General features: G+C 46.0%; 5 protein-coding genes across 5 annotated transcripts; 4 read left to right on the top strand and 1 right to left on the bottom strand.

The window, feature by feature from the left end:
* The first annotated feature begins 472 nt into the window (after nt 1-472).
* On the top strand, nt 473-4,431 carry B0H64DRAFT_220023 (uncharacterized protein). Its single transcript, XM_062799564.1, has 2 exons — nt 473-1,240; nt 1,290-4,431. The coding sequence occupies exons 1-2, from the start codon at nt 879-881 to the stop codon at nt 4,258-4,260; spliced, it is 3,333 nt and encodes a 1,110-aa protein (XP_062655572.1). The 5' UTR covers nt 473-878; the 3' UTR covers nt 4,261-4,431.
* Nucleotides 4,432-5,417: 986 nt separating this feature from the next.
* Nucleotides 5,418-6,915, top strand: B0H64DRAFT_364636 (uncharacterized protein; the record flags this gene model as incomplete). Its single annotated transcript, XM_062801844.1, has 4 exons — nt 5,418-5,632; nt 5,726-5,958; nt 6,045-6,595; nt 6,644-6,915. 4 exons carry the CDS (start codon nt 5,418-5,420, stop codon nt 6,803-6,805), a joined length of 1,161 nt encoding a protein of 386 aa, XP_062655571.1. The 3' UTR covers nt 6,806-6,915.
* Nucleotides 6,916-7,194: 279 nt separating this feature from the next.
* Nucleotides 7,195-7,894, bottom strand: B0H64DRAFT_445025 (uncharacterized protein; the record flags this gene model as incomplete). Its single annotated transcript, XM_062806822.1, has 2 exons — nt 7,195-7,764; nt 7,868-7,894. The coding sequence occupies 2 exons, from the start codon at nt 7,892-7,894 to the stop codon at nt 7,195-7,197; spliced, it is 597 nt and encodes a 198-aa protein (XP_062655570.1).
* Nucleotides 7,895-10,270: 2,376 nt separating this feature from the next.
* On the top strand, nt 10,271-11,501 carry B0H64DRAFT_405496 (major facilitator superfamily domain-containing protein). Its single transcript, XM_062804450.1, has one exon. The coding sequence runs from the start codon at nt 10,390-10,392 to the stop codon at nt 11,416-11,418; it is 1,029 nt and encodes a 342-aa protein (XP_062655569.1). The 5' UTR covers nt 10,271-10,389; the 3' UTR covers nt 11,419-11,501.
* A 346-nt stretch (nt 11,502-11,847) lies between these two features.
* Nucleotides 11,848-12,893, top strand: B0H64DRAFT_405495 (uncharacterized protein). The gene has a single exon (XM_062804449.1). It carries the CDS (start codon nt 11,966-11,968, stop codon nt 12,722-12,724), a length of 759 nt encoding a protein of 252 aa, XP_062655568.1. The 5' UTR covers nt 11,848-11,965; the 3' UTR covers nt 12,725-12,893.
* The last annotated feature ends 10,279 nt before the right edge of the window (nt 12,894-23,172 follow it).

Genomic DNA, 23,172 nt, shown 5'->3' with positions numbered 1-23,172 from the left:
TCTGGAGGTCGGAGTTCGTGGTGTCTGGTCCTCCGCTATCGATTAATACTTAGGTAGGTAGAAACCATATTCCTCAGTCTGTGTATTTTGGCCAGCGGGGCGGGGGCCTCAAGCATTCTAACCGAATCATTCATGTGGCCTCTCCTATGTAACATGATCCGTGACTGTTTTCCTGCAGCCGTGTGGTGACTCCCTCCTTTCACACATTTGACCTAGACGCTGGGTGGCAGACATCAATATTATGTGGCAGACGCCAATGCGTGGCAACACGACTTCCTCTACTACTATAGTAGGGACCCATTGAGCTTGTGCGGTAGATATTGGGCAAGCGTATGTTAGCATATCATATACCGGTAGGCTTGCTCACCCAAATCCCGCTTGGTGTGACTGGTACCTAATTGATGTGGCTGTGCGTCGGCCGTAAATGTCCGATGGCTCTCGTTCTCGACGCTGATTCGGCAGAATTACAGAGGTGCCATCGAGCTGCATTTGCAGAGGCCGCCGCCGCTAGGCACCCTACAAGGCATTGGGGCCTTGACGAGTGAGTGGTTTTGCTACAATGATTCAAAGGATTCGGCAGTCACATCGTGGTGAGGTCTCAAGGATTGGTTCCCATCTCCTGCCTCAGGAAAGCCAACCCCTGGCGTCGACGAGTCCTACGAACACTCCTACAGTCCTGGTTGCAACGCGAGAGCCCCAATGGACCCTCTTTCAATTGCAGCGTCTACAGTGACGCTCATTCAAGTAGCCGGCACTGTAAGTCACCGTGATTACTTACCTAGATACCTCAAGCAGTTACAAAACGGTGACGAACGCCTCTTGTCCCTCGTACCGTCTGACAAAATACATTGCAGGTCGCAACATCACTTCAACGCTTCATGCACTCACTCAAGACCGCCGATTCGCGCATTACGGAACTATGCAACGAGTTGGCTAGTCTAACGGTTTTCCTAGAAGCGGTAGAGCGGACGTTGAAAGGATGCCATCCCCTCGACACAGCCCATGTGAACGAGGAATTATGGCATCAGAGCGAACTGTGCCTTGTGGATTGCCAGGTAACCCTCAACGAATTGGCTGTTTTGGTGGACAAGATCAAATGTAGCAACAACACCAGAAGATTCGGATGGAGACTGCGCGCGGTTGTAGACCTAAGCGTCTACAGCCCGGACATCGGCATATTCAGAGACAAGATCCACAAGTCTACCTGGGCCCTGCAAACCCTTCTCCACACCATCACCGTGTAAGACATATTCCATTGTTGGAAGTTTGGACGGGGCTAATGTGACCAGATCGCTGTCGCTCCGACAGAATGCCTCGCAGGACATGATCCTCTTCGAGCTCGACCGGCTCAAGGTTTCCATCGATGAGGCGCTTCTGGCGTCCCGCCAACCGCGCCAGCGGTTTAGCCACAGTCTCTCTGCAGATTCACGCCTCGCTCGTAACCTGCGGAATCTCGCCGAGGCCGCGAGGCACTTCCACTCGGCCGCCAGCTCTACCGCAAGCACCATCCGCGACCACAGCGGTAGTTTGTTGGGCGATTTCCCTCCCCACCGCCGGGAGCGCGTAGAAACATTCATCAGAACCGCGGGCAGGCATGCTTCGGGCCACGAAACACCTGCCACGGTGATATCAACATCAGCAAACTCGGCCTCAATCGCCATCAGCCCTCGATCTCTCCGGGTCACAGCATCGGCCTCCCGGTGGCCTGCCGTCGAGGATGATGAAGACGACGAGTCAGAATTTGAGAAGCTATTCCTCGAGGGGCTCGAAGACCTTGCAAAGGACAGCATTCGACGCAAAGAGTTTGAGAAGGCCATTGCGTTCCTCACTGAGGCCATCCAGCGAAAAGAGAAAGCAAGGTCCGGAAAGGGAGATCTACCCCGGCTCCAAGCTCAGCTCGCCTTGTGCTACTTATTTGGGGACGACTGGAAGCAAGCCGAGCCTATCGTCTCCGCCTTGGTAAACCACAAAGAGGCATTCTCGGACCTGGGTCCAGTGGTCTGGACCATGCTCCATGCCTTAGCCCTCGCTTATCTATCGACTTATGCGTTTGAAGGCGCGTTAGAGACGTGCAAAAGGGCGTTCCACGCTCAGGGGAAATGGGCAAGGACCAAACAGCTGGATCGGCGAGATGTCGAGGGCAGCGTAGAGACGACCGCTTTGCTTGCCACGATCTTTCACATGGAGGGCGACTACATCGCGGCGGAAATCTACCGGCGCCAGCTTCCCGAGGACTTTGTCTACAATCACTGCTCGGACCCTCGCGAGTTCCTCGCTAGCCAGTTCGACCTTGTAGGGGATGTGCTTGGGGACGACCTGTCAGATTTATGTGATTACAGTCCCTTGAGCAACTCACCCGACTTCCAGCAACTCAGGATAAACACGCGGCCCTCGATGCATGTCTCTATACAGCGGCTCACGGCTCTACACAGGACCCTCACGGTCAACGCCGGTGATTTGTCTCCTCTGAGAGCCCGACACCGCCAATGGGAGAAGTTTGAGATGGACACAAACAAGGAGGTCGTCGTTTCTACGTCTGACACCGTCGTCGAGACGGAAACTAGCGACGAGGCCGCAACAAGGGATTCAAACAGTCCGCGCAACACGGCTGTCGCCAGTGGGTTCCGAAGGAGAGCTACAAAGATGTTTGAGACGGGGCGTGGTCTACACCGAACCTGGTGTAGGTGGAGCGCGGAAGCCGACTCTGCGGCTTCCTCAACCCCGTCTCCGATCCGGCGATGGTTGAAGGGAACCAGTATACTTGTCGCAAAGCCAGCCAGAGCCATGCTACGGCGGAGGTCAGATAGCGACACGAAACTCGCCGATTATGCACGCTGGGAGGGCCCCAAAACATTTCGGGGACTGCCTATAAGCCGGCCCATCATCGCTGACTCGTCCGAGTGGTGGCCGACTTTCCGATTGCCAGTGGGACATCCGGGGACAATCCTCGACGATCATGTCATTCCAGACACGGCTCGTGAAGGTTATACCACACCCGAGAATACCGCGGACGATGAGACAAGTGTCACTACCACTCATAATAGTGTCTCCTGTACCGACACTTTCCAAGACCGTGGTTCCGAAACTGACCCAGAGACATCCGAAGTCCCTGAGCAACCCGTGACACCCCACACCGCAAATATTCCGAGATCATCATGCCCAGCAGAGCTCATGGATACGTCGTTTTCTGTCACCAGCCAGCAGAAGGCTTTCAACCAAGTTGACGTCCTTGACGTGCTTCTCGACTATCTACAGACCCCTCAGGAACAGAGCGCCCAACCCAGCTACGATAAGGGCGAGATACAGCGATTAGATTCACCTACGGTGAACAATTATTCCCGACCGATAGCACCGGAGAGTCGCCCAAGGTTTGGAACCGCCCACGACTCTGACACACCCCGGACCACTACGGTCATCGAAGAAGCGAATCGGAAGAATGCCACCAGGGAAGCCGGGCATTTATGGATGAATACAGGCTCCAAAAAGATGAGGAAACCCGGTACTACTCTTCACCGTGGCCATGATAGGTTGGAACCCAAATTCGCGAAAGGCCGGGAGAAACCCCGGTACGGGCCTACCACGACAGCTCTGTCGCAGGAAGAGACTGCAGTCCTTTCGAAACTCGCAGATATCTTGGCGTCTTTAACAACCCGAAAGGACTTGAAGGCGGACAAGCTTCACGCAGCCAAACTCGAACTGGAAGCGTTGTCAGCATACCTGGAGAAATGGGGCACCGACTCTACCCTATGCCGTGATGTACGGAACGTCATCGAGTCACTCCCCGGCCACCTTGGGGACCCTGCCGAGTGGAGCGAGTTACAGGACTCCGGATACTCTTCGGTGGGCTCTGGGAGTAGCGAAACGTTATCAAGTTCCGATGCGACGAGCCCGGTGTCGGATCATGTGTCTGGGGACTCGGAGCCGCAGGTAACAGGCCACATGGATGGTATGAAGCCGGAGCATCGAGAGCCAAAACGACGGTTGTCTGAGATGGCGAGAGATGGCGCTGCAGATCGACCAAAACTTGGGAGTTCCCAACACCCCAAACCGCATGCCAATGGCAGCCGAGTTATGAGCGCGGGCCCAAACCGGGCTAGATGGAGGCGCACCGGGGATTATTTACCGGAAAGAGGAGGGTATGGAAAAGATAAAGAAACGACGGAACAACACTTGGCGGCAGCCAACAGTGATATCAAACCCGGAGCAGCGGTTTCCTTAACCTACGCGCCAGGAGATCCGGATTTAGGGACGTTCTTTTGATCCTAGTAATAGTGTGAGATCTAGTTACTATCGATGAGCTATTGGTAGGTAAATACCATTGGTCGTGGAGAAGTGTGTCGTGTATCTGGCTGATGGAGGGTTTTATGCAAGCCCGATTTATTTCTCATCTCGACCCAGGAGACGGTCATAAAGAGTGGTGAAGGGCTCTCGTGTCAGCACCGGGATTTGGACAGTTGACACGAACAGCTAATCCTAGCACACCGGGCGTGATAACCATCAAGAAAGATAACTACCGCCTAACTTCGAGTGCCATTATCCCGCGAGCAAGGTTGAAAGAAGGCCCCGGTAAGCCCAGCGTATAATAGGGATGTTTAAAACCCTCATGTAACGTCAATTACGTGCTTGCTCTCCATTAACGAACTTACGCTCGGCCAGGTCATCAATTTCTCACTTGAGTGCCCCTTTAACCAGGTCAGGAGCCTCTCAGTCCGCGGAATAGCTTGGCACATCAGATCGCCGCTTGAAAATAACTTCTTTGGGTTCGTTGCTCTCACCGTTGACGTGTCACTCAGGCAGGTATTATCCCACTCGGCGCCTCCGATCGGCTCTCGACTCGGCACCGCTCCCTCGCCTGACCAGCGCATTCGCTCTAAATCGCAAAACTACCGTGATGGCCTATCTCTTGGCCTTATAAAAGAGGTTTCGAAATGCTTCTTGGATCCGCTTCACCGCGCGTCTTTTCTGTGCATGCCCACTGACTAAATTCGGGCGAGGGAGCCGAGGCTAGATTAACCTAGGTTGGCTACCTAAAAGCAGCATGATCAGCTTACATGTTCATTTTTACCTCGCGTCTCAGTGGCTGTGGCAATCTGCCGGATAGTCCCCAGAACCACTGACCCCAGTTAATTTGTCTGAGACGCATCCCGGGGGCAAGTGCCGGCATCGCAGTGGCTGGCCAAGGCTTTTGACCAGCAGAATAACCGCCGGGTGTCATAAAATAAACGAGTCACTTGAACATGGACAAGGGGACAAATGAATCGTGAAAGTTCTATTTCTAGGGTTCGATATTCCGTTCCTATAGCTATATAAGGCGAACATGGCGTCGAGAGCAAGATGATTTGGCTCGAGTTGACCAAGTTTTGAAACGCAAGCCCATTCACTTCGTGTTGTTGCCCTCCAAGACGGCAAACATGATCATGATGAAGTCTTTTGTCTTGCTCGCAAGCGCGCTGCTGGTCGGCTCTGCCGTCAGCGCGCCGACAGCCGAAATCCCCTCGTTCACCCAGGCCGATATGGACAGCGGCAAAGCCATCCGGGAGCTAGGGCGGATCGCCTACGATAATGCCATGGCACGTGCGGAAAAGGCAACGACCGGCTGTACTAAGGACAAGGTGCGAATCCGGAAGGAATGGTAAGTTCACGCTCGAGGTCACAAAAAAGGGGGTCCAGGGCGGACAATACAGTACAAGGGGAGGAATGAGAACGAGAATTAACCCATCAATAGGCGCAACATGACCCTCGACGACCGCCAGGGTTATCAGCAGGCCGTGCAATGTCTGATGGAGAAGCCGCCGCGACACGAGGGTTTGGACGGCGTCCGATCGGCCTGGGATGACTATGGTGCCCTGCACTACTACCAGACTCCCTACGTGCATAACTCTGCCACCTTCCTCCTCTGGCACCGGCACTACAACTGGGTTCTCGAGCAAGATTTGCGGGATCTCTGCGGATACAACGGTGAGTTCCTCCCGGGGAAACTTCGCCAGACAGGCCTGAACAGGGCTGGGAGCAATCTTTGTGAGCATTGCCCTAACGATACCTAGGTGTCTTCCCTTACTGGGAGTGGGGATTGGATTGCGGTAGCATTGGCTCGATGGACACGTCACCTGTGTTCGACGGCAGCGAGTACTCTCTTGGAGGGAACGGCGAGTTTATCGAGGGCCACCGCCCGGCCATCGGTGGTGCCCGCCCTGGCTCCGGGGGCGGATGCGTGACCTCGGGGCCGTTTTCTAACTACACCGTCAACATGGGCCCGGTCGGTTCGCGGGACCCGCTCGCTTACAACCCCCGCTGCTTCAAGCGTGATCTCAATAACGATGTCTGCAACCGCTGGGCGACACTTCGCAACACCACCGAGCCGATCCTCAACGGCACCGACGTCGCCCTCTTCCAAGCTCTCGTGCAAGGTGATGGTCGCTGGCCGGAGGCTGCCCGCCTCGGGATTGCCGTGCATGGTGGTGGACACTTCAGCATCAGCGGTGACCCAGGGAGCGATTTCTACTTCTCGTCCCTAGAGCCGGGCTTCTACCTCCACCACGGCAACATCGACCGCATGCACTTCATCTGGCAAAACTTGGACTGGGAGAACAGACAGGTACGTTAAATTCAGCTCGCCCAGGGCTCAACTCTAACCACGTGGCAGACCATCTCTGGTACAAACACCATGTTTGACCGGCCGCCTACACCCGAGGCTGTTCTCGAAGACAACATGGGTTTTGAGCCGATTAACAGGAATGTGACAATAGGGCAGACCATGGATACGGTGGGGGGCACCCCGCTGTGCTATGTTTACGAACCATGGTAAAGCCCTGAAATGTTGTGTTGGGATCGATTGCATTGGCACGAAGCTGGCCGTTAATGTTCGTGATTTGCCTCTTAGGGAGGACTGGAAGGGGGTTTGGGGGGGCTTGGAGCCGTGGGTATTTGTTACCTTGGTAGGGTGTTTCAAACGTGCAGTGTCTGTTAGTTTGAGAGCCGCTTGCCTCAGTCAACTTATCGTTACTGCCTGCCGATTACCATGTGTCAATGGTCGTTGTTGTCTTGTGGTTCAGGTGCGGCGGGTGCAAAATGTGAACAGTGCCATCTCTGTCTTCAGTTGAGATGACCCTCAATGCTAAGAACTCGTTCAAGTACAGTCTGCAAGAGCCTGCTATAACCATCCTATTTTTGTTAACGCCCCTCGCCCTCTCCAGATCACTTCTCCTGCGACGCAACAATATCCCTCACCGTCTCCGCCACAACCTCGTGATCGTCCTCCTGCTTCAGCCCACTAACCACCACCACCGCAACAACCCCCTCGACACCACGCACACGCACGGGATACCCACCCCCGTGAATCGCATACTCATCCGCCACGGCCCCGCCGTTGGCGCTCGCAAGCGAATACTTCTTCACAAACGCGGCCTCGATCTCGTCCGCCGCGGGCAGCGCGCTCAGACCGGCGGCCGTCTTCATGCGCATGGCCCAGCTCGACAGGCCCCACCGCAGCACCGTGTTGCGCTTGCGGCGCACCCAGTTCTCGTTGTCCGGGACCGTCCCGGACTCGGTCGCGCTCTGGAAGATGACGTGCGGCGGGCTGCCGCTGCCGCTGCCGCCGCCCGTGGCGGTCGCCAGCGCGATGGAGATGAGCGCGGGCTTGCGCCGGCCCGCCGGCAGGGCGAGGAGCCGCGTGCGCAGGGCGGTGCCGAGCTGCCAGGCCGTGTCGGTGGTGAAACTGCGGAAGGTGTACTCATCACTAGTTTCTTGGGCGATCAGGACTGCCGGCTGTGTCGGGTTGGGTCCGGGTCGGGTTAGTTTGTGCCTTTCAATGGGTGTGTTCAGCACGGCTTCGGGAGGAAGTTCGAAGCCGTGGGTGAGCAAGGCTTACGTCCGTGCTAGGAGCGGCGAGGGCCATTGTGATGGGACCGGGGTTTCTATTTATTCTCGATGGGGGGCCGTAAGGGAAATGAGAGGGGATTTATTGAGCGGCGTTCGAGGTTGGAGACTCGAACCAGAGAGTGGAGGATGCAGGCGGGGGAAGGGGGGTTGCTTCACAGATCCATGATGAGATCCACTCGCCTTATGGATCCACAGCCCTCTCTCATTGAGGGCTCCCAGCAATGCCGTCGAAAGTAAGCCAAGTGTTGCCGGGACGGAATGATACGCACGGAATTAGTTAACTGGAATGAAGTGTGATACTTGAAGATGGTATTTTGCGCAATGGTTACTGAACCGTGTGAGTGATGAATCCGGGTGACCAATTGATACTCGAGGGGTTTGACATCTGCTTCTGCTCTTAAGTCGAAAGACTGATTGCCTACAAATAGGTACTTTATAGTTATGTAGGTAGGAGGAGCTCCGCAATTTGAAGTGTCCAAATTGGGCGGCTGTGAAGCATTGGCGAGTTGTGAAGACTGAAGACACGTAGAACGGGGGCCACCTTTCGCGGAACCTGTGCATTCCTGAGGTCAGACGGCAAGACTGAACACAACGTCCGAAGCGAGAAGGCGAGTCGATGTGCATCCAACCACGTCATCGGCGTGTCCGCGAAGTTACTCAGCGGCCGATTAATTGCTTTGCCTGGCATGGACATACATGAGGTGCCTCATTGGTTTCTTGAGCCTGACCTTCCGTGCCTCGTATGGGAGCCAAACAAGGGCAGGAGCTGGAAGAAGATCACTATACCTGCTGATGAAAAGCGGCCGGAAATAATATTTTATGGTGACAAGTAACTGGTCATTCCCGTGAGAGAAAAATTGCATCATGTTTTCGGCGAGGAAAGAAAATTGTTGAACCAGTTTGAATATTTTTCATCGAGACATGCAGCGGCGGACCTGGGCTGCTTGATGGGTAGGTAATATTGGGGGCGTGGGGGCACAGGGCTTCCACTATCGTGACTTTCACGTCGACTATCTCTCTCAGTCTTGCTGACATCGCCTGTGAGCCTTCCGCGGAGATCAAGGTCGTCAAACCGACCCACTCCCGGAACCACCCGTTGTTTTTGCACGACAGAAGTTTTCTGGGAGAGATAAGGCTCGGTCAGTCGGTGATAAGCGCCGGAGCAAGTTTTTACATGTCCTTTTTAATTTCGGCTTCCTCGCCACGTCTCAGAGAATATGGTGAAGATCGGTGTGCGCTCTCAAATGTCTGGCAGCCATAATAGGATACAAAAATGGAAACCGCCAAATCACTACCATCGCATGCATCTCCGTGACGTTTCTTCTCAGTCGGAATTGGTCTCCAAAGAGTTATATCCGCGAAAGCGTCAGTGATGCATTTCCGAGCCGGATTAGACCGCCTCACCCTCCCTGACTTGCATCTCCGTGTTCTCGCACCCCCGGCCCCTTACCAGCAAATCAGCGCCATGCCCCATCCAGAAGACGTACTAACTTGTCTGTCCAGTTTCCACCCGCCGGGGCTCGTATCATGCATTTCCTATCTTTGCCGGGGAGAAAGCGTTCACCCACAAGTTGACCGCAATATCGCGGATTACCATCCAAAAGGATGACATTCGATTCTGGACACTGATATCTCAGACTTGTGACTCCCCACTCCACCAACATAAGGAGGCCATTGACGGCCTGTGTTGTCATATAAGGGCAGTAGAGCTGTTCCCAAGCCCACTCCAACCGGGTTCGCCAGCAACAAGCAGCCAGGGAGCCGGCCTCGCAACCCTATTCTGTAGACTGTTGTAGAGGACACTCCTACACCCGCATCGAGTTAGCCACCATGGCGTTCAAGTTCTCCGACCTGTATATCGGACCGGACGTGAACCCTGTCAACCGCAAAGCCCGAGCCATTCCTTTTTTTAACCCTTTTGATGTTTACGGCCGTGTCTTCTTCTTTTCTTGGTTTGGCTTCATGATAGCGTTTTGGGCTTGGTATACATTCCCGCCTTTAGTAAGACAGACCACCAACCACCCAACTGCCTCCTCAGGCTTCGTTTGTGCCGTCCCGGTGCTAACACCCGTCCTTGCTCTACAGTTGACGGCCACTATCAAGCATGATCTTTCCCTTACGCCCACCCAGGTGGCCAATTCCAATATCGTATCACTTTGCGTTACGTGAGTGCCACTCGTACTCCGTTCAGACACACGCCGGGCACTTACTATTCCCCCTTCCACAAGGCTCCTGGTCCGTGTTGTCGCTGGCCCGCTCTGTGACAAATTCGGCCCTCGCAAAGTCTTCGGCGGCCTTCTGCTCGTCGGCTCTATCCCCCTCGGCCTCGCGCCCCTCGTTAACAGCGCCGAGGGCCTCTACGCCAGCCGGTTCTTCATTGGCATTCTCGGTGGCGCATTTGTCCCATGCCAAGTCTGGACAACAGGCTTCTTTGACAATAACATAGTAGGCACAGCCACTGCCCTCACCGGCGGGTTCGGAACCGCCGGCGGCGGCATCACCTACTTCATCATGCCAGCGGTATACGATTCTTTCGTAGCACGTGGGTTTAGTACAGGCCAAGCCTGGCGCCTGACCTTCATCGTCCCCCTAATTATGGTCATTGGTGTTGGCGTCGCCCTTTTGTGCCTCTGTCCCGACACCCCGACAGGCCACTGGGGTGAGCGCCAACACGCCATTCAGGAGGATCACAGTAGCATCAGCTGCGAAGCTGCCACTGTTACGGACATCCCCGGCTCCATTACCGACAGATTCCCCTCTGGCATGACTGAGGACTTCCCCGCCAAGGACGGTGACGATAAAAAGAAGAAGGAAACATACGTCTCCGCCCTTGTCGCATTCGACCACGAAGCGCAGATACCTGACCGGGGTATTCAGGGGGGAGCCCACGGCGAGATTATCATGAAACCGACACTCTCCGAGGCCGTGCGTGTCGCTTTCTCCCCACAGACGGCCTTTCACGTCTTTTCCTATATGAATTCGTTCGGCGCCGAGCTGGCAATCAACTCCATCCTCGCGTCCTACTACTTCAAAACCTTTCCGTACTTCTCGCAGACCGACGCAGCCAACCGGGCGGCCATATTTGGCTTCCTCGACTTCGTCACCCGCCCGCTTGGCGGCGCCGTCAGTGATCTGCTCTACAAGCATTCCGGTCACAACTTGTGGCTGAAGAAGGGCTGGATCGTGACGTGTGGTGTTATCGCGGGCACTCTCCTCATTATCCTCGGGCAGCTCAGCCCCAACAACGAGCCAACAGTGTTTGGGCTGATTGCCCTCGTGGCCGTCTTTCTCCAGGCCGGCAACGGTGCCAATTTCTCGCTCGTCCCGCATGTACATCCCTCTGCCAACGGCATCCTGTCCGGCCTTACTGGTGCGGGCGGGAACCTAGGCGGTGTGATCTTTTCCATCATTTTTCGCTTCATGGATGACGGGACAAACTACGCAAAGGGGTTCTGGGTCATTGGGGTAATACATGTCGGCGTCACCTTGGTGTTGAGCTGGATACCACCGTTGCCAGGGGGACAGATGGGTGGGAATTGATGCTTTGCGCGTAGCACTATAATAGAATAAGCAAGGATAAAACTCAAAGAATTCAGTTAAAGCAATGGGCAGAAGCCGTCGCACCTCGGGAAAAAACCGTTTCCCTTGACTCTCGCAGCATTGGGCCGGCCAGTGGTTCACAATCACCAAAAAGCTTTTGCTTTCCGAGAGAAGCAGGACGCAACCCGGTTGCGTGATTGGGCCGCCTTCATCCGCACTCAACAAAACAGCGTGAGATTTACTTCGTATAGTTACCAGGGCAATCATATATTTCAGGACCGAAAGAGTATCGCTTGTGAACTTCAGGGGCCGCGCCCAGGCAATAGTGTCGAATAGACCCCGGTTTGAGGTTCTTTCAGCTCGGGGCCAAAACATGCAAAGATCTTGTGTCCGGCAAACGGCACGGTGTTCCCAGCCACACCCCTGTCTGCGGAAATGACCGTTGGCTTTAAATTAGAAACTCCTTTTTTTGCCTCTGCCTTCAAAAACACGTTCGTCGCCGCATCATGACCTCGCAGCTCGGCAACATCTCACTTATCATTCCGCAATGTATTATCCGGCCTCCCTCGCAGCCCTGTCGGCCTTAGTTGTGCTATCAACCGCCTCACCCAATGGCTGGTCGTCGGTCAAGTCGGCTCCCGATGGGCCAAACAAGCTCGATGAGTGCGGGTGTGGGCTCATCTACCAAACGATGCTCACTTGCCAGAAGCTCAAGGGGCCGAACAGCGGCGTCCGAGACTGCGCGTGCATCCCCAACCCGGACGGGTGGTACGGCTGGATGAACAACTGCCGGGCGTGCCTGTCGCCAGGCTCGCTGGACAACGACGACTTCTTCGACAACCTCTCCCGTACCATCAGCCAGCTGTTTGTCTCCTGCACCGAGGCGGGGGGCGGTATCCAAAGCGACGGCGAGAGCATCTGCGCGAGCAACTACTATTTCGAGGCCTGCACGTCGCTCAAGGGCGACGGACAGCTGAGCTGGGCGAGCTACGAGGTGTTTGCCGAGGGGGAGAAGGGGAACGGGACGTATGTCTTGGATCTTGCCGAGTCCCAGGGGAGTTCGTCGGCGACGGACACTGCGACGCCAAAGACTACGGCGACATCAAGTGTCACTACCGCTGCGGACAGCTCAACAACCGTCACGACTACATCGTCAGTTGTTGATGCGACTGGGACAGAGACAACTTCTGCGGCATCTGAGACGACAAGCCCTTCGTCGGCAATGGGCTATGCGGGGACCCGATCACAGACTGGGCGTATCATGGGGCTGGGGTTGGCGGTGGGGGTTGCGGTCATTGTATTGTAGAATGTGCAAGCTCATTGTCCACGACGACAGCATATGTGTATTAGTAGCGTGAGCAGGTGATTGTGAGGAAGCAACCCAAATTTCATTGGAGATGAGAACTATCTTGGAAAGTGTGTCTCTTGGAACCTGGTTGTGAATATAGAGCTAGGATCGTAGGAGTTAATTGCACAGCGATAGATATTGAATATATAACAGATATTTCAGTAGTTCTCACAGCTTGCCCACAGAAAACAAGAATAAGGGTAGGAGTGTATACTATAACAGCGAAATATAACTCGCGAGGTGGCTGTGCCCTCGACAAGACGTATAAACCCGAGAGTTTTACAGTATTTGAAACTTAGCTAATTATAAATATAGGTTCTTCTAATAAACAATGTATTAATATTGTATATTAAAAGTACGGAATATATATATATACATAAAGTATAAACCCTATTTGTATTTTTTTAAAAATAAGCTTAGATATAAACTTAGAAGTATATTATATATAATAAGTTATAGTAATTAAGAGGAAGTTATTGGTAGTATTATAGTATAATAAGCTATACTCTCGTATTTAAAACATTATATATAGAGATAATAACATTGAAACTTAAATATCATTTATATTAATATAGATCTAGTTATAGCTATATTAACTAGATATAACCTTCTTACTAATTTAAAATATATCTAGGATTCCTATAAAGGGTATAGTAATATATAAACCTCTAGTATTATTATATTATAAATAAAGCTAATTATAAGAAGAGGTAAGAAGCAATGTAAGTCTAGTAGTATATTAGATAATAGTATATATAAAAAGAAGAATAGTAAAGAAATATTTAATATTAACATTATTAAACTATAGAGTTCAGACTACTAGTACTATAGCCATCTAGGAGGCTCAGGGTTGGGGTTAGCTACAGTACTATAACCGAATTTATATAGCTTATAGCTATCTACTGGTATTTTATTTATAGCAGTACTGTTAAGGGCCGGGCTATACCCGGCTAATAGGAGGTTAGGAGCTTTATCCTAACTGTCCCATATCCGGTGCGGTTCCGGGGCGGAACCGTACCGAGTCTACCCAGGTTATATACCGGTAGGTTATATAAGAAGGAATTCCTATATAGGGCTATATAAAATACACTTTCCCTCCTTAAGCTTTTAGAATAGAATATTATATCCCTATCTATAGTTGCTATAGGGCCAGTACCTTATATTTCTGAAAGCTTCTAATAAGATCTAATAAACTACTAGACAAACTATATAATAGAAAACGATATAACCTAACTGTAGGGTAGTATCCCCATTACTAACGAATAGGTTTATTAATATATTTATAGGCTATAATAGAGCCTTATCTAATAGGGTAAGGAGATTATCTATCTCTAAGCGATAGCTAGCTACTTAAAATATAAACCGTTTAAACCTATCCTATTTAAAGGTAAAAAAGAGCTGTTCCTATCTTAGAAGAATATAATATAATATATCCTTACTAACGATAGGGACTTTATCAGTTATAACTACAATTAGTAGATCTTCCTTTAGGGAAACCTTTTTAATATAATTTGGAAGAAGGTTATAGCCTTTTAGTAAAGGTAGGTAGACTAGAGTAGTCTAATATAATATAACTTTTTAAGCTTAACTATATACTCTTCTAGACAATTAGATAAACTACTATAGAATAAGGTATCTTATAGATTAACTTTAACTAAACTATAGCTAGCTATTATAGAATTATAACTAACCTTACAGTTCTATATCTAAATATTAAATAACCTTAGAAATAAGGTTATTAAAAGGATAATATAATAGCTCTATTATATAATACTAATAGTAACTCTCTAATAACTAGTATTAATATTATATAGATATATTAGAACTATTTTAGTAATAGCTAGTATAAGGAAGGGAAGAACTATAATAAGGTAGGCCTATAGAATACTAATACTCTATATATAAAATAGATCTCTTAGAAAGTTTAGAATATTAGATAGACTATTAGCGTATATATCTATTATAGTAATAAAGGCTACTTTATAGTAGAGCATCGATTTACTCCTATTATAAATCTAAACTAGAAAGAAGGATAGAGAGTTAATATTAACCTTCTAGATATAGATAATTAGAATAGAGAGGATAAGACTTCCGATAATAAAGAGGATAATTAGGGAAAGAAGTAGCCCCTATATAGAGTTTTATAAAGGGGTCTCTACTACCTTTCTACTTTAAGAATAAGTTAGAAGAGATTAGAGAGAGAATAGATAAACCCCCTTTTCTTATTCCTATCCTTTTAAACTTATCTAGCTTTATAAATATATAGATAGATAGTAGTTACTCTAATTATAATATAATAAATAAAAGATTATATTAAAAGCTAGGAATTAAATAGATTAGTTTATTAATTTTTAGGATATTAGAAACTATAGTTAGATTATAGAAAGAGGGAAAGAGTATATAGATATCCTATATAATAATAGATATTAATAGATAGATAAGCTAGATAATATTTTATATTGTTTCTAATCTCGTTTAAAATATTATTCTAGGTCTTTTATAGATAAGATACCGGAAATTTATACTAGATATAGATACCGGCCTATTAAAGGTTAATATATAGTCAGAACTCTCGATATAAAGTTATACTATATATTTTAAGAAGATAGAGATCTTTTAAATTATAGATATAGTATTTACCACTATAGTATAGTATATATAGAGATAACAAATATTTAAAACCAGCTCCGAAATATTCCTCTCAATGGGTATTAGGGAAATAACAGCTATACTAGAGAAGACCTACCTATATCTTATATCCAAAGTAGATATAGTATAGATATTTCCTATAGAACTATAGGACTTTACTAACCTCTTCGATAAGGAGAAAGCTGGTAGGCGACCTCTATACCGAAGTAAGATTAACTACTATATTAAATTAAAAAAGGATATAGATAGGAATAGTCCAGAGCTTTTATAGGGGCCCCTATATAATATACTCTATAACTACCTCTTTAAAGTATAGAAGTAGATTATTAACCTAATAGATAAGGGCTAGATATAGGTAAGTTTATTATTAGCTATAGTCTTAATCCTCTTTAGAAAGAAGATAGATAGAGGATAGAGATTCTATATTAATTACCAGGCCTTTAATAAGATTATATAGTAGTACTATTACCCTCTCCCCTTAATTAAAGAGACCTTCTATTTATTTACTAAAGTAAAGTAATTTATAAAGTTCGATATCTAATTAACCTTCTACTAGATTGGGATAATAGAGGGAAATAAATACCTTATTATATTCTATATCTATTTTAACCTCTTTAAATAACTTATCTATCTTTTTAAACAACCGTAAAAGCGCCTCTATATGACCAAAACGCCTGCACAGAGCCGCACACACCGTAAAAACGCAAAGCCGACAATAGAATCGTTTTCGCAAGGGCCAATTGCCCCTAGGAACAATACCGCACAATGGCGTACGCAACGGCGCCGCGGCGGAACCGATGGTGGTTGACGGAGGCACAGGTGGGCTCGTATCGAGCCGCTACCACGCCCTCGCCAACCTCAGCGATAAGCCGCCAACTGCGCCGCGCGATAACGATAATACTGCTGTAACTTAGATACGGGCGGGAGAAGATATCTACGAAGAGAAGGTTAGACAATTTATAGTTAAAGTAATAAAAATAAACGACTTTGTAGAGGTTACTAAGGACTAAAATAAGTAGGTCTATAAAATTTTTATAATAGTAGTTGCTATTAAACTGCTGAAGGCCCCTAGTATTAAACTAATATATATAATAAAGAATAATTTTAAAGAGGTTAAGTAGATACTCTAGGAGATCTCTAGGAAAGAGAGAGTCGGTACTAGGCTCTAGCCCTAGCGATCCTATATAGATATTATAGACAGCTATAGCACCGGTAATATAGGTTATAGCGGCTAGCTAGCTGTGAAACCGCCGATAGCCTAGAAGTATATACCGGCAAGATTTATAAGGTAGATTATAGTCTATACCTAGAATACCCCTACTAACCTCGATAAATAAATAGCTAAAGAAATAATCTAGATAATTAATATAGCTATAGCTAGGAGTAGTATAAAAGCGGTATAGAGGCTCCCTAGTAGTAACGTTATAATTATATTTAAGGAAAAAGAAAGGGACTAGTATATAGAAAACTAAGGATAGGTTATAAAAGTATTTAAACCGGAGGTAATAATTACCTTTAATATAATCCTAATTATTATATAAAGGATCCTATAGGTAAGTATCGATAGAACTAATATAGAGATATTGGGAAAGTAGCTATCCGCTACGAATATAGGTATAAAGATTATAAGGGCTAGACCCTATAGGAGGAGATAAGTAGAGAATACCCAGTTTGAGAGGCTACTGTTTAAAGTTCTTTCACTAAACTATATAAGCTACCTTATAGGTAAGCCCCTCTTCTAGAAGGGGGGAATATACTACTATAAGCTCTATAAGCTTATAGCAAATATACTATAGTACTTTATATACTATTAGTTCGGCTACTTTATAGGAACCTATAAGAATAGAAAGATTTACAGAAGGTATAGCGGCAATAGATATAAAGGGCTAAGATTCGGAGAAGATATGTGCCCGGCGAATATAAACCCGAACCTTGTCTACTACGGGCCCTATAGGGACTAAGGGAGGGGCTACTTTACCTTCTTAAGGGACTGCCCGTATATATACAGATAGTAGGAAAGGGCCTTAAAAGCCTACTACGAAAGGCCTCGGTCCTTTATAGCTATATAGAGGGAGGAGGTTAGAGAGCCGATAAAGTAGGATACTAAAGTTAAAGCCCCCCCCCCGCTAGTAGCTATAACATTACTACTATAGAACGAAGGACCTAGATAGGAATTAGGCTATAGAGGGTTTATAGAGGTCTAGCCGAGGAGGAGTAGCCGGAATAGAAGAGATACTACACTCAGTATATAGGGAAGACCCTTCGGGTACCCTCTGAAGTAGAGGCTCTAATATAGAGGCCTCTTAGTAATTGTAATACTTAATAGGACTTATAAAGTCTACAGATCTATAATAGATAATAAAGGCTCAGATACTAACGGCTCGATAGCTATAAATACTACCTCTTCCTAATAAAAGAGTAGAGGATTCTCTATTAGAACGTTATAAAGTTATATAAGAGGATAAGAGATATAGTAGAATAGGAGGAATACTATAATATCTTAGTAATCTAGGAACTAAGGATAGGGTTAAATAGAGGCCTATACTATCTAATAGGTAGTAGATACTAGGTAGTAATAAGTATAGGTAGAGGAAGAATACTAATATATATTAGTAAGGAGTATATAGAGGGAAGCTAGGAGTTCGAAAGAGGGGATAACTAGGTAGCGGTAACCTTCTATAGTAGGACTAAAGGGGTACTAACGATATAGTCGGTATACTTACCGGACTAAAGGCCTAGGGAATTATATAACTAGTAGGAAATACCCTTTAAAAAGCTTATAGAGAGGTAACTACAAAGCTATAATATAGTTATAGAGGATATAAACCTTTATTATCTAGTATAGGATATAGAGGTTAGAAGGAGCTAGAGAGTAGATTTACTCTATAACCTAGTAGATACCTAGGGGCTCGAGCTCTTAACACTATAGAGTAAGGTTACTTACTATAGCAATATAATAAGGGAAGAGCGGGATAGTATAATCGACTATATATAGGTTATTCGGACCGTTATAGCGGAGTACCGGGGAGTAGGTAATCTATACTTTAGGGGATTGGACTATATTCTATAGCGGATTTCGGTCTATAATAAGAAATAGAGAGGAAGGTATAGTAAGATTACTAAAGGTTAGAGCTAGGGACTAATAAATAGAGAATAGGTTAGGGAGCTTATAGTAACGAGGATAATAGTCCTAGATAAGGTCTATAGTAAGGAGGAGATAGAGCCTCTATTCGATAAACTAATTATAGAATTAATAGAAATAGTAAACAAAGCAGTCCTATAGAGGAAATATAGCTATAGGAAATAGACTATCTAGTAGAATAATAAGGTTAAAGTAGCTATATAGATATTTAGGAGGGCCTACTAAGATTAGAGGATAGTACAGATATAGTAGTACTATAAGGAACTTAAAGAGGTTAAAAAAGCTTAGAGGTCCGCTATCAGATAATTATAGATAAAGTACTAGAGGTAGGGTATCTATAAGGTATCAGCTAACCTATAGAAGCTATAGATTATCGAGAGATAGGTAAGGCTCTACAGCTATATTACTATAATACTATCGAAGATCCCCCCCCTAGTATAAAAGGACAGAAATATCGTAAGGATATATAAAGAGAAGTCTAAAGCCCTAGCTAGTAGATTCTTCCCTAATATTATACTAGAGGAGGACCTAGGGCCGCAGATATATAGTAGCGGACCTGATAAAGAGTATAAGTTCCTATATTAAAGAGTTATTAGCGAGGAGATCGAGAGGATACTAGCTAGAATAGCGAATAATAAGGTACCTAGGAATAACTAGATCTCGAATAGGTTCCTAAAGGCATATAGCAAGCCCCTCTACAAAGTATTAACGGTCCTTATAAAGGCGAGCCTTATATATAGTACCTTCCTATAGTAGTTCCGAAGAGGGAGAGTAGTGGTATTCAGAAAGCCAGGTAAGATAGAGGAGTAGTAGCAGATAGTAGGGGCCTAGAGGCCGATCTCCCTCTTAAATAGTATTGGAAAGGTTGTTAAAATGGTAGTTGCTAAGTAGCTCTCCTAGAAGGTAGAGAAATAAGGCTAGCTCTCTAAAGGATAGATAGGGAACTGTAGCGGATGCTCTATAGACTTTATAATAAGAGTGGTTATAGATATATATAAAGTCTGGAGGTATAAGGTAAATACCTCGCTCCTTTAACTGGACTTTAAAGGGGCCTTTAACTATATCTACTATAGCTAGCTTATAAAGACCCTTATAGAGGTAGGACTTCTATAGTAGGCCCTCTGATAGGTTAACTCGTTTATAATAGAGAGGTTAGTAATGCTTTAGTTCGATAGTACTTCTTCGGAAAGATATAAGGTAACTGCTGGGGTCCTATAGGAGTTTCCCCTTTCGCTAATCCTCTTCCTCCTATTTATCTCTATACTCTATAAAAGGCTCAAGAGTATAAGAGGGGCTATAGTTATTAGGTTTATAGACGATACTAATATACTAGTAGTAGCAGAGATAATAGAAAGGACCTATAGTATTTTAGCAGAGGTATAGTAATACTATATAAAGTAGGTAGTAGAGAGAGGAATAGAATTCGAACTAGTAAAAAGTAAGCTAATCTACTTTACCTAGGTAAGGCTACCAATAATAAAGACCCTAGTAATAGAGGGGGTAGAACTTAGCCTGGTTAAGGATATGAGATTCCTAGGGGTTTAGCTCGATAGGAAGCTATAGTACTATACCTACCTTATAACAGTTAAGAAGAAGATAAAGACCTAGACCTATACTCTAATAAGGTTTACAGTAAAGATATAGGGGTATACCTTTATAAAAGTAAAGGAGATCTACTCGAAGGTAATATATAACGCTATTATATATAGAGCCTTAACCTTCTATACTCTAGCTAGGGTAGGAGGACCCCTATAGGAGGTTGCAAGGAGGCTTGTAAAGGTCTAGTTAGAGTATCTCTAGATAGTAGTAGGGGCCTATAAGATAATACCGATCTAGAGTTTTAAAACCGAGACCTACTACCTATCGATCAACCTCTATTTTAATAAAAGGCTCCTAGCCTTCGAGGACTATATATAGATAGTAGAGGAAGCGAAGCTAATCCGCTAGGTTCTAGCTACTATTATAGCGATATTAAAGAGGAGGTATAGAGGTAGGAGAGGGAGGCTCCGGCAAAGGATAGGTGAAGTAATAGAGGCCCTGGTAGAGAAGGGGTTTAGTAAGTAGAAGAGAAGGTAGGTATTGGAATAGGCCCCTTTCAAGTTGAGGCTGGAGGAGAGGGTATCGGAACTAGGAGAGGGTAAGGTAGTACCGAACTATAGGAAGTAACTAGAAGGTTAGATAGAGGAGATAATAAGGAGAGAGTAGATAGGATATTAGGAAGAAGAAGTGGCTAGAATCGTTACTAGGAATCTATTAAAAGCCCTTAAACTAGCCGATATAACTATATAGTTTGATATATCGGTAATAGACCGCTATAGGTTAAAGAATATAGAATAGGGCCTCTCGAAGGTAAGGAGTAGTCTCCTTATATAGATAAGGATTAGGAAGATCGAATTAAAGGTATTTCTCTTTTTATAAAGAGTTCTAGATGTAGTAACGCCGCTATACCGCTGCGGAGAGGCTAGAGAGACGGTTAAATACCTAGTTCTAGACTATAGTAAGACTGTAGAGAGGCCCTAACTATAGCCTAATAACTATAAAGAGCTACTAGAATAGCTAGATATTACTAATAAGGTAGATTGAGTATTTAGATAAGTGCTAGACCTTAGTCGACTTAACGAGTTCCGACTAGTATTAAAGCTAGAGAGAGAAATAGTAGAAGGGAGGATAGGTAAGATTAAAGCAGAGTAGTAGAGAAGTACCGGAGATAAAGTTATACTTATAGATAATAATATATTAGAGGGAAATATCTTATTTAACTAGGATTCCCTATAGTAAGGCTGTAGAGGGCCTGCAACGGGGAGCCCTGGCACTAACCTATATATATACTACCCCCCTATCTCTCCCTCTACCCCTATTTATTAACCTCCTCCTCTATACCTACCTCAGTACCCTCCTCTACAACCTCCGCTATATCGTCCTTACAGGCCTACTTCTAGGGGGGAAGTTTATCCACCTCCTCCTCTAAGAACTAGCTATTTAGATAGGTACTAAGGGTATTCTGGGTATACTTCTTTATAAAGTCATTAAGGTTAGAGCTCTAGGTTAAGTATATCTAAAAAAAAATCGGTTAGCAGAGATACTATAGAGGACCTAAAGGGAGTTAGCAGAGAACCTACCTAGGCTATAATCCTAGAGATAAAGTAGACAAGCTTCTTATTAGTAGCTATAAGCTTCTTATTAGTAACCTTAATAGTATTAAACCCTAGTATTATAGAGCCGAAGGTTATACCGAACTTATTAAGTTAGTTAAAGATAGACTATAGATTAACTATAGCGGTATTACTAAGAGGAGTAGGTAAAGGAGTAGTAGAAGTAATAGGGCCAATAATAACATCTACTTTAGCTAGAGGATACTATTATAGGTAATCCTCTACAGAAGTACCGAAAACTATAGGAAAGGCAATATTAAAGCCGAAGGATTAGAGGTATATAGCGTTTATAGTAAGTGGGTCTTTATTATATATAATATACTAGTACTAAACAGTATAGGCCTATAAGAATACGGAGTAATAGGTACGAAAGTACTCTATAGCGGAAGTATAGAGAACCTTCTTTAACAGTATACTATATACCTCCTTCTGAGCCTCGATACCATCAACGAAAGTTAGGAAGGTAAAGGACTCGCACATTTATAGAGAGAATATAGTAAAGGCGCTAGGGAGGTATACTTCCGTCTTCCGGCCCTTACAGCACAAGCTATAGGAGTAAACGGAGGAGATCTAGTTATCTACAGTAGGTTAGTAACAGTACTACGACAGGCCTATAGAGAGAGATTAAAACTTATACTTAACCGTATATATATATAGGACGGCCGCTTTAATAGTATATTTAACATCCTCTATATTACTAGAGGTAGGGTATTATTTAAATAGATTAATATTATAGTATAGGTAGGTAATAGTATAAAAAATACTAGAAACAGTTAGTAACAGTACTATAGCTACTCCCTAAAGAACTTACTCTCCAATATAGTCCTCAGTATTATAAGTCCGGACTACCTTCTCGAACTTATTAGCTTAGGCCGGCTTATTATAGCCCAGAGGTAGAGCGGGGCTAATATATAGAGTAGCTATTATAATATCGTTAAATATTTATTACAGACCGCTATAAAGCTACTATAGTTAATGGGGGGGGGGGGGTAGAGGAGGGGGAGGTATTTACTAAATTAATTGTTGGTTATAATAGGGAGAAAAGGAAGAAAGGAAAGAAGGGTAGAAGGTAGAATATATACTACCCTCCCTCCCTCCCCCCCCCCCCCCCCCTCTATAAGAACCTTGAGGGCTGGTTATATAATAGGAGCCTACTTTCCCTCTCTTTCCTTTACCATTTCCTTTTATTTTTATTTTGTTACTTTGACCTTGAAGGGTGGGTGAGCCCTTTCGAGGAGATGGCGCTACGATGTAGCGGCGAAGCCGCAGCGGAGATGCGGGGGTTTTCATCCAGCTTCGGCATGGTTTTTCCCACCGATACACTAGTTGAAGGACCGCATGTACTTAGTACCGAGCGTAATAAGAGCAACAATAATAATATCTTTTTAAACTAATAGATACCTTTACTATATTCTAATATTATATTAATAATACCTTTAATGTAATATTAGGAGACTTTATAA

This window comes from Chaetomium fimeti (genome assembly GCF_033439085.1).
Source record: "Chaetomium fimeti strain CBS 168.71 chromosome Unknown B0H64scaffold_7, whole genome shotgun sequence".
Lineage (NCBI taxonomy): Eukaryota > Fungi > Ascomycota > Sordariomycetes > Sordariales > Chaetomiaceae > Chaetomium > Chaetomium fimeti.
Note: the sequence above shows the minus strand (reverse complement) of the source record. Positions and strands in the feature narration are given on the sequence as shown.